Source organism: Hemitrygon akajei, chromosome 4 (genome assembly GCF_048418815.1).
Source record: "Hemitrygon akajei chromosome 4, sHemAka1.3, whole genome shotgun sequence".
NCBI lineage: Eukaryota > Metazoa > Chordata > Chondrichthyes > Myliobatiformes > Dasyatidae > Hemitrygon > Hemitrygon akajei.
This window is the reverse complement of record NC_133127.1, coordinates 66600909-66615635: the sequence shown is the minus strand read 5'-3', so window position 1 is coordinate 66615635 and position 14727 is coordinate 66600909. Positions and strand designations below refer to the sequence as shown.

The window sequence follows — 14727 nt, the reverse complement described above, 5'->3', positions numbered from 1 at the left end:
GTCCCTCCATATATCAATTAAACCAACATCCTCAAAAAGTGTATTAACTTTCTTATGTAAAGATTTTGTTTCATTGGTTTTTCTATTGGAAGAGTCTAAGTTTGGTTGTAATTGTAAATTTAAGTCTCCCCCACATATCAGGAGACCTTCTGTTTCCGTTACCATAATATCAGTAATTTTCTGAAAGAAACCAATATCACTTCCCGGGGGTGCATATATATTCAATAGAGTAACTGAATTTCCGTCTATATTCCCCCTGACCAGAATATATCTGCCCTCTTTATCTCCCATTTCGAATACTTTTTCCAAATTTTCCTTACTTGAGATAAGAATAGCAACTCCTCTCCTATGCCCTGATTTATATGAGGAGAAAAACAGATTAGTGAAGCCCATGCTCTTTAGTTTTTTATGCTCATTATCACTTAAATGAGTTTCCTGTAAATATACTACATGGGCTTGTTCTTTTTTCATTTTGGATAAAATTCTCTTACGTTTGATTGGATTTAATAGCCCATTTACATTAAAAGAAATGAATTTTACCTTGTCCTTAGCCATCTGTAGTTATCTGTCAATGTATCATTGAAATTAGAATAAAACTTAATCGACCTACTCCCTGAACAAATAAGAACCAAGAAACGCAAATAATAACAAAAATGGCAACGAACGTGTGATTCCGAGGCTGAGGTCTCTAGTAGATGACCCTGCGTTGAGCTAGAGGAAATGTCTCGCTGTGGGGGATAACCCCTCCTACTTAAGAGTTGAGGGCCCCCATTGCAGTATTCATAAAAGTCAGTGAACAAATCTATTACACAGAAAAGATTTCCCTGAGCACTCCTCATATATATACATACACACACATATATATATTCTCATTTTGGTGGGGAAAAAGGAGTAATAAAATCCACATTAATAAGTATTTCTCAAGATAGGTATATCACCGTGTACTTCTGCTTCTGTTTAGCTTCTCAACATTTTTAAAGTTAGCCAAACTTTATGGTTCTTCTGAAGGGGGTGAGGACTGTCTTTGGGAAACTCCCAGTCTCTTCCTGATATATTTCTCTCGACCTCCTCCCGTCTCCTGCCTTCTCGATTCTCGCACTATTTCCCAAGCGGGGCGGGATAATTCCTCAGCCAGGCTTTCCCTCATTTTGGTCATGCTGACAGGCAACTTCTGGCCTTCATGTCTGTAGTCACCTCTTCCACTGTCTGGTACAACTGTGTCCTGTTGTCATAAAACACTCTAAGTTTAGCAGGGTACGGAGTTTGAAATCTAATCTTATTTTGTTTTAGTACTCGCTTTACTTCAGAGTATTCTTTGCGTTTCTGGAGGTCCGCGGGGGGGTTTAATCTTGGTAGAAATATATTAATTTATCCTCTAAAAACACACTCTTCTTACCCCAGGCCCTTTGTAGAATCTCCGCCTTGGTGCTGTACCAAAGGAATTTAATTTTTATTGAGCGTGGTTTTCTATCCCGGGTAGGTTTTGGGACAAGCCTGCGGTGGGCTCTTTCAACTTCCAGCTCCATAGCCGGGGGAAGCTCCAGCGCGTCCCGCAGTAACTTTCCGACAAACTCCATCATAGACGAGCTCTCCGCTCCTTCAGGAACGTTGTAGATACTGATATTTTTCTGCCGTGATCTTCCCTCCAGGTCAAGCAGTTTACCTTCTTGGTGATTTAATATTTTTATTGTCTTACTCAGTATCCATTCCATGTTTTGAACGTGATCTTCCATCTTCTCAATTCCAGTACTGCTGATCTTTCTCGGTAATCCAAACCGATACACCTCCTCTGCTCTTCGATGTGGGTTTCTACCGTGCATCCCATCTGGCTGACATACACTGCTCTGCGTTCACAGGCTAGCTGTTCCGAGTCTGGTCATCTTTGATCTGCATAAGCTGGGATTTGAGCTTCCTTATGGGTTTGTGGATGGTATTTAACCAGTGCTTCTTCAGGATCCTGGCAATCCTTCCAGAAAATAGGGAGATGTAGGGAAGACAGGTGGTAGCAACTGATTCCTCCTTGTTGTTAGGTTTCCTGGTCTTTCTGTCAGCCTTTTTAAGGGCCCGGTTCATTTCCTTCACCTTGTAGCCATTCTGAGGGAACATTGTGTGTCAAACATCATGAAGAGGTAGCTCCATCTTCATCAAGAGAGCCCACATGGTGAATCCACCATAGACAAGACTGACGCTTTCACAATCGGGTTCAATCACCAAGTGTAGGGTGGGTGACTCCGCCTTGGTTTACTCATGAAATCCCCTCCCTCAATTCTTTTTTTCACATATATGGTTGGATCAATACTATTTGCTGCATTTGTACACAACTCAAAAATGTGAGAAGCTTTCTTGCCAATTTACACCCCATCTCACGGGGTCCAAATGACTCCTTTCCATCTTGATTAAACTTCCTACATCACTACTTCCTGCAAGGACTCAGCTCCATTCTCCCTTTCTGTTCCACTAATTAGTCTTCATCCACCATTGCACTTACGATGTTCTTGTTTTTATGTAACTATGGTTTCCCATTTTTCATGATTGACAAGAGGTCTCATCCTTACCCTGAAATACTCCTCTCAGCCCTTCTTGTAGACATCACAAGATAGGGTTGCCCCTGCCCTCAGCTCCCACCCCATCAGCCTCGTCATTCAACAGATAATCTTCCATAATTTGAAGCCTGATTCAGCTGCTGCAGTGCAGCAATGCCAAAAAGTTTGTGTGTAATCTCCAAACCAAATTATATCAGATCAATTTGTCTTCCTACAACCATACAAATGAAGCCTCCGGAATAAATAGTCTTTTTCATGCAAGGAAAGAAGACAATGGACGACAAGTTTTTCCACTGTTTCATTGTGATAACTATAAAGTAGATAAAGGAAGGCAAACTGGAGCAACAATTAATGCATTTTTCCATGATTGACCAACACTTTCTAGTATTGAGGAACATTTTTAATACATTATTTTCTTAATTTGAGACACTGAAAAGCACTTTAATTAACTGTTTTATTGGCATGAAAGGTAAAGTAGATCTCATAAATTGAATTTCAACCATAGTCTTATACAAAACACAAGGTTACTGCTATTGTACATACGCATACAGGACACACTTTCTAACAGCAGTTTAAAGCTGGATTTACTGTACAAAAGCAGCTTAACAAAATGCTGACATTATAGATGATTTTACGTTGTTTTAGTGTTGCAGCATTTCTGTTTCACATAGAGAGCAAGCCTACATGGGAAGAAGGCCCCAGGACTTTAACTAACTCATAGCCTGTGCCATCCCACAACTTCTGGCTACCCATATCTCTCCCTCTCTCCTCTTGAGATGCAATGTAAAACCTACCTCACTGACCAGGCTTTCAGTCATGAGATTTAATCTCGCCTAAGGGTTGGTGTAAATTTAAGTTGTCTGAAACTGACATCAGGAACTTCTACTTCTTTTTAAAATGGGATCTGCATTAATACAAGATTGCTTTCCAGTTTCTGTACCTCCTCCAGCATTTTCCAGCCTTATCCTTCAGAACTATTTGTGAAGACTGGTCATTAGGAGGAGCAGGATCCCTCTTCAGCCTGCTGTTATTCAGTACTACGGCCCATCTGATTTTAGAACACAGTACAGCAGCTGGTGGTGGCCCACGGCCAACAGCATCTGTGCTAATCATGATGCCAAATTAAGTGAATTCTTACGGTCTGCATATGACCGTTAACCCTTGGTACCCTGCATATTCATGGGTCTATCTAAATTGCTCTTAAACTCTTGCTATCAAACTATCTACTTCCACCTCAGCCTCTGCCATGTTTCCCAGGCATGTACAAATTTCACTATTATGACCATTCAGTTCCACTTTCCTGTGTGTTCCCCAGAACCTTCAAGTTCCATAAAGATCAAAAATTTGTACAAGTCAGCCATTTCCTAGGATAGAGCATTTCAGATATTTATGACTTTCAGAGAAGGAATTCCTCCTCAACTTTGTCTTGAATGGATGACTCACTCTTCCCAAACCATGCCTGTCGCTCCAATTTCATTCTATCTTCTTAGCACATGCCTCAGAATCTTATGTTTGGATTACCTTTCATTTTTTTTAATATAAAAACTATAGACTCAATCTGATCAACATTTTCTCATAAAACAACATTCTTCCTAGGAATCAATGAAGCCAATCTTCTTTGTACTGACTCCAAAGCAATCACAGTTTGAGTTTACTTATTTTAAATAGTTCTCCAAGTGTGGTCTCATATCCCATCAATACTGAAATCAGGTGGGGAAAAAAAAGGTATAATTTTAGACTTTATTAGAAAGTCACAAATAGTATTCCTTAGTTTTTAAAACACCAGTAGAATAATTGTGCTTTGTCTTAAATGTCTCTGAACTTAGTTTAGACAACAGTAATGATGACTTTTACTTGAAACATGTTTTCCAATCAAAATTATACTTTCAAACACACTATTGGGAACAAAAGCTGTGAATGTTTTCCAGGAAAAAAATACATCTATATAACTTCAACCCATTTTCTTAGATCTATCAAAATCACTGCAATATATTTGAATTTTGGACCAATAAATTTTCCACGTTGGGTTAAGCTGAAGAGCTGGCTTTGCAAACATTCAAGATGTATATATAAATGGCTATTTCTGTGAAATATTGCCACTATCTAGGACATATTTTAACATCTTCTAGATGCTGTGTATAATTAACAGTTATTGGAGCATGAACAGACTCAATTATGAATAACAAACAATGCTTTATTCTTCGTGAGGAATGCCATTTAGTGAGAAAGTCCAATGAGTTCACGTGCTACGAAACACTAAATCATCTAAATACACAGTTGTATCCTGTACTAAATAAAATGTAGGTCTGTAAATGATCTGTGTAATACAGTCAAGCATGAAATGTATAGTGCATTGGGCATTAAGAATCACTGTAACTGGTTAACACTGCACGAGTTAATAATTCTATTCCTCATTTGTGCGCCCAATTACAAATATAAACTAGTGTAATCAGGCAAAATATACATATAAATAAACTAAGCATTAATTAGCTAATTTTATAAATTGTTGCTGGTTCTTACATTTTGCAGTCTTACATTTATTGTGAAGGCCTCTCAAGGGAACGTTTCTTTACATACACACAAAATTCAAGTTAAGGCAAGACATGGCAACAAAGGATGTGGAAAGAACAACTTTCAAAACAAAAAGTGGAAAATGTAGTGTAGCTACCATAAAACTGGCAGAAAACAGGAGTCATTTATGCTTTGGTGGGGTAAAAAAAAAGCTTTTTTAAGTAAATCTTAAAGACAGAATGTGAGAAGTTATCATATTTGATTAATCCAAATGTTCCCAGTTACATTTATTTCTGAAGAGCACACTTGTAAAATAATTCTCAATGAAACATAATTTCCAGAAATTTTATTATGACACATAGCATAAAATATTTATGAAGAATGATAAAAATATTATTCTCAATTTCACGGTTACATTTGAAGCAATTAAAACTGCCTTTTGTCATCTATGACCTTTTGAAATGAATGGGTTTCCATCAGTATTATGATTTGAAAACCAATGCTTTCATGCTTATTATTGACCTGTTTAAATCAGAGGCATCATCTTAGCTCTTCCAATTGTGCCCCTTTCAGAATACATGAATGACATGCCCACACAATAAGACTTAAACCAAAAGCAAAGTTACTCTTTGGACTCAGAGTGTTAAAAGCGGCTCATACTACATTGGTCACCCAGGTAAATCGTCATTAATATTATCCTTCTGTACTGTATCCATTCCTCTTGGGATCTGTGTATACTTAACATTGAACCATTTTGCATCAGTTTTAAAATTAAGTGCATATAAAATACTTTTCTAAATTACATGAATAACAAAAATACTGGACTTGTAGTAACTGCTACCTAACTCTTCACCCAGGCTAGAATATCAATATGGCACAGCTGTGATGAAAGGGTTTTTTAAAAAAAATGGACATAGATTTTAATTCAAAGTTCCTTTGCATTGCTCAAATTATTAACTTCATTGCTAATTGAACAGTGAATTGAATTAAATGAAAACAAAATTGATTAATTCTTATAAAAATAAGCATTATTCACATTGAATTTTGTACAGTCAGAAAATTGACATTAAGTTAAATATAAAATTCAATATTTATGACTATTTACAATTATTTACAGATAATATTCACAATTCACTATTTACATGCTAAATAGAGTTACTGTTTTTTCTTCAAATTCCTTCGTACAAGATCTTCAAAGGCTTTTAGAAATTCTCTTACACTTTTTTCTTGAAATTCCTCACATGTTGTACAGCCCTAACATTGGATAAGAACACAAGTTTAGGATGGCACATTGTCGCAGCTCTTAATTGAATATTAAATGTAAACCATATTTTCCAAGAAAGGCATATAAATCAAATGGCAAGATACCAGGATTACTTTACAAGCATCACAGATGTGAAGTGCTAAAGAGACACACCTGGACACACAGACTGACAAAAAAAATTGAGACAAGGAGGAAAATAAAACATTAGCAGCAACTTTGATCAAAGGTCACCAGCAAAAGAGAATTACACCATTTATTTTGGCCTGCCATAAGTTGGCACTGTATCTTTGTCAATAACACAAACTTCAATTTTCTGCTTGCCTTTGTAAATCACTACCTTGGTGTCAAGAAAGAGAGATGACCTCAGTGTCAACAAACAGCTTCTGCTCCTGCCTAATGCAATCCATTTGGAATAAACGGCATATTTTACGTTAGATTTTTAACACTGGTTCCATTGGAATACAAGTGTTTTAGTTGCAGGTGCCCTGGCAACTGTTTCAATTTCTGTAAGGCTATATTGTTTTCTGGAAAGCTTCAGAGTTAACACTTTAAATGTAGATGAAAGTCACTTTGTGACTGGATAAACAGCAGTGAAAATTGAAGGACAAATCTGAAGCAAGAATGGATCAAGAACATTCAAAAAGATGCAACACACAAAAAAAAATCAAGATTGAACAACACACACAAAATGCTGGTGGAACACAGCAGGCCAGGCAGCATTTATAAGGAGAAGCACTGTCGACATTTCGAGGCTAGACCCTTCGTCAGGACTAACCGAAAGGAAAGACAGTAAGAGATTTGAAAGTAGTGGGGGGAGGGGGAAATACAAAATGATAGGAGAAGACCGGAGGGGGTGGGGTGAAGCTAAGAGCTGGAAAGGTGATTGGCGAAAGTGAAAAACAGCTGGAGAAGGGAAAGGATCATGGGACGGGAGGCCTCTGGAGAAAGAAAGGTTGGAGGCTACCCAGCCAGTATATAAGGTGTTGTTCCTCCAACCTGAGTTTTGATTCATTTGTCCACTCGTCCCCCCCCATCCCTTCCCACCGATCTCCCTCCTGGCACTTATCCTTGTAAGCGGAACAAGTGCTACACCTGCCCCTACACTTCCTCCCTCACCACCATTCAGGGCCCCAGACAGTCCTTCCAGGTGAGGCGACACTTCACCTGTGAGTCGGCTGGTATGGTATACTGCGTCCGGTGCTCCCGGTGTGGCCTTTTATATATTGGTGAGACCCGACGCAGACTGGGAGACCGTTTCACTGAACACCTACGCTCAGTCCACCAGAGAAAGCAGTATCTCCCAGTGGCCACACATTTTAATTCCACGTCCCATTCCCATTCTGATATGTCTATCCATGGCCTCCTCTACTGTCAAAATGAATCCAAACTCAGGCTGGAGGAACAACACCTTATATACCGGCTGGGTAGCCTCCAACCTGATGGCATGAACATTGACTTCTCTAACTTCCATTAATGCCCCTCCTCCCCTTCTTACCCCATCCCTGACATATTTAGTTGTTTTTTTTCTCTCTCTCTCTGCCTATCACTCTGCCTGTTCTCCATCTCCCTCTGGTGCTTCCCCTCCCCTCCCCCTTTCTTTCTCCTGAGGCCTCCTGTCCCATGATCCTTTCCCTTCTCCAGCTCTGTATCACTTTCGCCAATCACCTTTCCAGCTCTCAGCTTCACCCCACCCCCTCCAGTCTTCTCCCATCATTTCGCATTTCCCCCTCCCCCCCACTACTTTCAAATCTCTTACTATCTTTCCTTTCGGGTTAGTCCTGACGAAGGGTCTCGGCCCGAAACGTCGACAGCGCTTCTCCTTATAGATTCTGCCTGGCCTGCTGCGTTCCACCAGCATTTTGTGTGTGTTGTTTGAATTTCCAGCATCTGCAGATTTCCTCGTGTTTGCTCAAGATTGAAGAAGGTGTTTTTCCATAATAAAATCAACACAAGTAAAACTAACAAAGGAAGATTTTCTGGAAAACAACAAAAAAATGGACGGTGGCAACTCTAGTCACAGTGGCAGCTGCTTTCTCATGGTTTAAGCTCTGACATGATCTCATTTACAAGTAGCTGTTGGAAAGATTTATCTGCAGCCAATTCAACTGTAGATGAGTAGCACAAGTACATTCAGCAAATTATTCAGTTAATCCCACTTATTTCTTTCATGCAGAGGAAAATGCTCTCTTCCACGAGCTTAACAAGCTAATGGCCAAGCTGTGGTTGGTTGTAAATAACCAAAAGCTTGGATGTAACTTTATATTACCTCAACAGGTCCAGAACTGAAAAATATAGCAGGATGAAAAAAAATTAATTTGATGTAACAATTCTATTTGATGAGTATTGAGTGCAGTTCTCATTGCTACATTGTAAGAAAGATGAGCAGCTGCCATCCAAAGCGTAAAGAAAGCACAGCTCACTCAGCTTCACCAGTTGAGTAGGTACGGAATACGAATTCCCAGCTCTCTACTTCACCCTCTTGCCTCACCTGGCTTCACCCATCACCTGCCACCTTGTACTTCTTCCACCCCCCCACCTTCTCACTCTGACTTGGAACACAAGAACGTAAGAAACAGGAGCAGGAGTAGGCCATCCGGCCCATTGAGCCTGCTCCGTCATTCAATAAGATCATGGCTGATCTGACCATGGACTCATCTCCACCTACCTGCCTTGTCCCATAACCCTTAATTCCACTACTATGCAAAACTTTATCCAACCTTGTCTTAGATATATTTACTGAGGTAGCCTCCATTGCTTCATTGGGCAGAGAAATCCACAGATTCACCAGTCCTAGGGAAAAGCTTTACACAGCGATTCAAGTGGAGTCTGACCAGTGTTTTGTCGAGCTCTAAAATAAAATCCTAGCTTTTACATTATATTGAAGTGTACAGCCCAGAGTGAGGGTGTGGGGATGGAGAAAGGAAGTGTAATCTGGAAATGATGAAAACACCCAGCAGGTCAGACAGCATCTGTCAGAGCTCTTGCACGATGATGGTCAAATCCTAATCTTCCAACGGGCACTTTGTGGCCCTGATTGTTTACCTGCACCCTATTTTCCCTGTAACTCTAACACTGTTATATATTCTGTTTCCCATTTGCTCTGCCCTGATTTGTCAGGACAGCACACAAAATAAAACTCCTCAATACAAGTGAGAATAACAAAGCAATTATCAAAACAGAGAAGAAGGTCAATTGTAAATTGTGCTGTGGAACTGCAGAGGGGAGTGGGGGGTGGAGGATGTCCCTGATGGGCTAACACTGAGGTAACCATGGGGAGAAGGTGCAGACATGCTCAGAGTGATTGGGAGCAGTTGGGGAATGAAAACAGATAGGGGAACATACGTCACAGGTTTACAAACACCCAACCTGCACACACCCTCACACTCCAAACACCCAACCTACACACACCCTCACACCCCAAACACCCAACCTACACACACCCTCACACACCGAACACCCAACCTACACACAGCCTCACACTCCCAAACACCCAATCTGCACACACCCTTACACCCCAAACACCCAACCTACACACACCCTCACACACCGAACACCCAACCTACACACACCCTCACACCCCAAACACCCAACCTACACACACCCTCACACACCGAACACTCAACCTACACACACCCTCACACTCCCAAACACCCAATCTGGACACACCCTCACACCCCAAACACCCAACCTACACACACCCTCACACCCCAAACACCCAACCTACACACACCCTCACACCCCAAACACCCAACCTACACACACCCTCACACACCGAACACCCAACCTACACACAGCCTCACACTCCCAAACACCCAATCTGGACACACCCTCACACCCCAAACACCCAACCTACACACACCCTCACACCCCAAACACCCAACCTACACTCACCCTCACACACCGAACACCCAACCTACACACAGCCTCACACTCCCAAACACCCAATCTGCACACACCCTCACACCCCAAACACCCAACCTACACACACCCTCACACCCCAAACACCCAACCTACACACACCCTCACACACCGAACACCCAACCTACACACAGCCTCACACTCCCAAACACCCAACCTGGACACACCCTCACACCCCAAACACCCAACCTACACACATCCTCACACCCCAAACACCCAACCTACACACACCCTCACACACCGAACACCCAACCTACACACAGCCTCACACTCCCAAACACCCAATCTGCACACACCCTCACACCCCAAACACCCAACCTACACACACCCTCACACCCCAAACACCCAACCTACACACACCGAACACCCAACCTACACACACCCTCACACCCCAAACACCCAACCTACACACACCCTCACACACCAAACACCCAACCCACACACCCTCACACTCCCAAACACCCAATCTGCACACACCCTCACACTCCAAACACCCAACCTACACACACCCTCACACACCGAACACCCAACCTACACACAGCCTCACACTCCCAAACACCCAATCTGCACACACCCTCACACTCCCAAACACCCAATCTGCACACACCCTCACACTCCCAAACACCCAACCTACACAGACCCTCACACACCGAACACCCAACCTACACACACCCTCACACTCCCAAACACCCAACCTACACACACCCTCACACTCCAAACACCCAACCTACACACACCCTCACACTCCCAAACACCCAATCTGCACACACCCTCACACCCCAAACACCCAACCTACACACACCCTCACACCCCAAACACCCAACCTACAGACACCCTCACACACCGAACACCCAACCTACACACATCCTCACACTCCCAAACACCCAATCTGCACACACCCTCACACCCCAAACACCCAACCTACACACACCCTCACACCCCAAACACCCAACCTACACACACCCTCACACTCCCAAACACCCAACCTGCACACACCCTCACACCCCAAACACCCAACCTACACACACCCTCACACTCCCAAACACCCAACCTACACACATCCTCACACCCCAAACACCCAACCTACACACACCCTCACACACCGAACACCCAACCTACACACACCCTCACACTCCCAAACACCCAATCTGCACACACCCTCACACCCCAAACACCCAACCTACACACACCCTCACACCCCAAACACCCAACCTACACACACCCTCACACACTGAACACCCAACCTACACACACCCTCACACTCCCAAACACCCAATCTGCACACACCCTCACACCCCAAACACCCAACCTACACACACCCCATACACCCAACCTACACACACCCTCACACACTGAACACCCAACCTACACACACCCTCCCACTCCCAAACACCCAACCTACACACACCCTCTCACTCCGAAACATCCGACATGCACACACCCTCACACTCCCAAACATCCAACCTACACACACCCTCACACTCCAAACACCCAACCTACACACACCCTCACACCCCAAACACCCAATCTGCACACACCCTCACACTCCCAAACTCCCAACCTACACACAGCCTCACACTCCCAAACACCCAACCTACACACAGCCTCACACCCCAAACACCCAACCTACACACCCTCACACCCCAAACACCCAATCTGCACACACCCTCACACTCCCAAGCACCCAACCTACACACAGCCTCACACCTAACCTACACACACCCTCACACTCCCAAACACCCAACCTGCACACACCCTCACACACCGAACACCCAACCTATACACACCCTCACACACCAAACACCCAATCTGCACACACCCTTACACTCCCAAGCACCCAACCTACACACAGCCTCACACTCCCAAACACCCAACCTATACACACCCTCACACACCGAACACCCAACCTACACACACCCTCACACTCCCAAACACCCAAACTACACACACCCTCACACACCGAACACCCAACCTACACACACCCTCACACTCCCAAGCACCCAACCTACACACAGCCTCACACTCCCAAACACCCAACCTACACACAGCCTCACACCTAACCTACACACACCCTCACACTCCCAAACACCCAACCTGCACACACCCTCACACACCGAACACCCAACCTATACACACCCTCACACACCAAACACCCAACCCACACACCCTCACACCCCAAACACCCAATCTGCACACACCCTCACACTCCCAAGCACCCAACCTACACACAGCCTCACACTCCCAAACACCCAACCTATACACACCCTCACACACCGAACACCCAACCTACACACACCCTCACACTCCCAAACACCCAAACTACACACACCCTCACACACCGAACACCCAACCTACACACACCCTCACACTCCCAAACACCCAACCTGCACACACCCTCACACACCGAACACCCAACCTATACACACCCTCACACACCAAACACCCAACCCACACACCCTCACACCCCAAACACCCAATCTGCACACACCCTCACACTCCCAAGCACCCAACCTACACACAGCCTCACACTCCCAAACACCCAACCTATACACACCCTCACACTCCCAACCTACACACAGCCTCACACTCCCAAACACCCAACCTACACACAGCCTCACACCCCAAACACCCAACCTACACACCCTCACACTCCAAACACCCAACCTACACTCACCCTCACACTCCCAAGCACCCAACCTACACACAGCCTCACACCTAACCTACACACACCCTCACACTCCCAAAAACCCAACCTGCACACACCCTCACACACCGAACACCCAACCTATACACACCCTCACACACCAAACACCCAACCCACACACCCTGGTGAAAATTTCCAGAAGGCCGGGAGTGTTATGAGTGATGGACAGACCTGATGGACAATGGGGTGCAGAGTTAACCATTCCCCCCCCCCCCCGAGAACTATGAACTACTGCTGTTGCTAGGGAGGGAGAGAGAGGGAGAGAGTGAGAGTGAGAGTGTGTATATATATATATATATAAAGCCCAGGCAAGAACATCTGCTACAGATAAGAGGGGGAGAGAGACTGTTGATTTACTGTATTATGACTCTTCCTGGATTATTTACCTTCCACTACAAGGACTGTACTTTGCTCGTTAACATTCCTCAGAAGATAGCAGGAGTGGCCTGATTTGACGGACACATTCATTCAGAGTTGATGGATAGCTGAGACCCCGTGAGTGGGGATAAAAGACAGGTCTGGAGAGACACCCTTCAGACACCCCAGTGGACACTGACTGAGTGTTGGGAACCCACAGAAAGGTGGGGGGGGGTGTGGCTTCGGAGACCGAACCAGGAGATCGGTCAGTAAAGCTCAGTGTTACAGCAGGGCCGGTGGGGACTTGTGTGTGTGTCCACTCATGCCAGAGTGACGAGTCCACCACAGAAGAACGGTCTAGCTGAAGAACAGAGGGGTCATAACTGAATGGCCACAACGACACGACGGATTAAGAAAGCCACAAAAGGTTTGCCTGCCGCAGCTGTAGCTGTTATCTCTCACTCGCTCTCTCTCTCCCCAACGATTTCAATACAACCACCATAACCACCTCAGCATTTATGAACAGAACTCTATACTTTCCTACGACAATTCATTTACCCCGAGACATTGATAGAGCTTGTTTATTATTGATTATTATTATTCCTACACTTTTAGGTTTATTACTGTTAACTTGTTTTATATGTATATTTGCATTTTTGATATTGTATTGTGTAGTTTACTAATAAACACCTTTAGTTTGGTACCACCAGATTCTTCTTTCTCTGCTGGTCAGACACCCAGTTACGGGGTACGTAACACCCTAAACACCCAACCTACACACACCTGCACACCCCAAACACCCAACCTACACACACCCTCACACACCGAACACCCAACCTACACACACCCTCACAGTCCCTTTCGTTCCAGTCCCGATGAAGGGGATTGACCTGAAACGTTAATTATTCTTCTCATGGGTGCTGCCTGGCCTGCTGAGTTCCTCCAGTATTTTGTCTGTGTTGCTTTGGGTTTCCAGCATCTGCAGATTTTCTTATGTTTGACGCAAGGCATCAGTTCACAGCAGTTTGGTGTTTTGACAGCAGCCAATCAGCGATTGGAATCGATTGGCAAGAACGAATTAAAATAAGGCGGTGGCAAGCATAGCGGCCATTGCTGGAGTGGCTATTGTTGGAGCGGACAGTGTCAGAGTGGGATTCTGAGGCGTTACCTCTTTGAGGCTTTAGCGAAGAGAGGACTGAGTGAGAGAAGGTGAAAAAGTTGTGGGTAGATTCCCCCCCCCCCAGTTTTTTTTATTGTTTTCCTTCTTTATATTTGCACAGTAAGAACAGTAGAGATGTTGGACAGGATAGTGGGATGCACATCTTGCAGGATGTGGAAGGCAGGAAGACCTCCAGGGTCCTTAACGATTTCACCTGCAAGAGGTGCATCCATCTGCTGCTTCTAACAATTTGTCTTAAGGAGTTGGAGCT

The 14727-nt window shown here is 44.0% G+C and overlaps 1 protein-coding gene across 7 annotated transcripts in view; it reads right to left on the bottom strand.

Moving 5' to 3' along the window:
• Positions 1-2983: 2983 nt before the first annotated feature.
• Positions 2984-14727, bottom strand: part of LOC140726410 (interleukin-15-like) — a 116074-nt gene continuing 104330 nt past the window's right edge. For all 7 annotated transcript variants that reach the window (XM_073042754.1, XM_073042753.1, XM_073042752.1 and 4 more), the window contains one exon: positions 2984-6308. In XM_073042754.1, the coding sequence (XP_072898855.1) occupies positions 6210-6308 (99 nt within the window). In that variant the 3' untranslated portion in view covers positions 2984-6209. The remainder of the gene's footprint in view (positions 6309-14727) is intronic.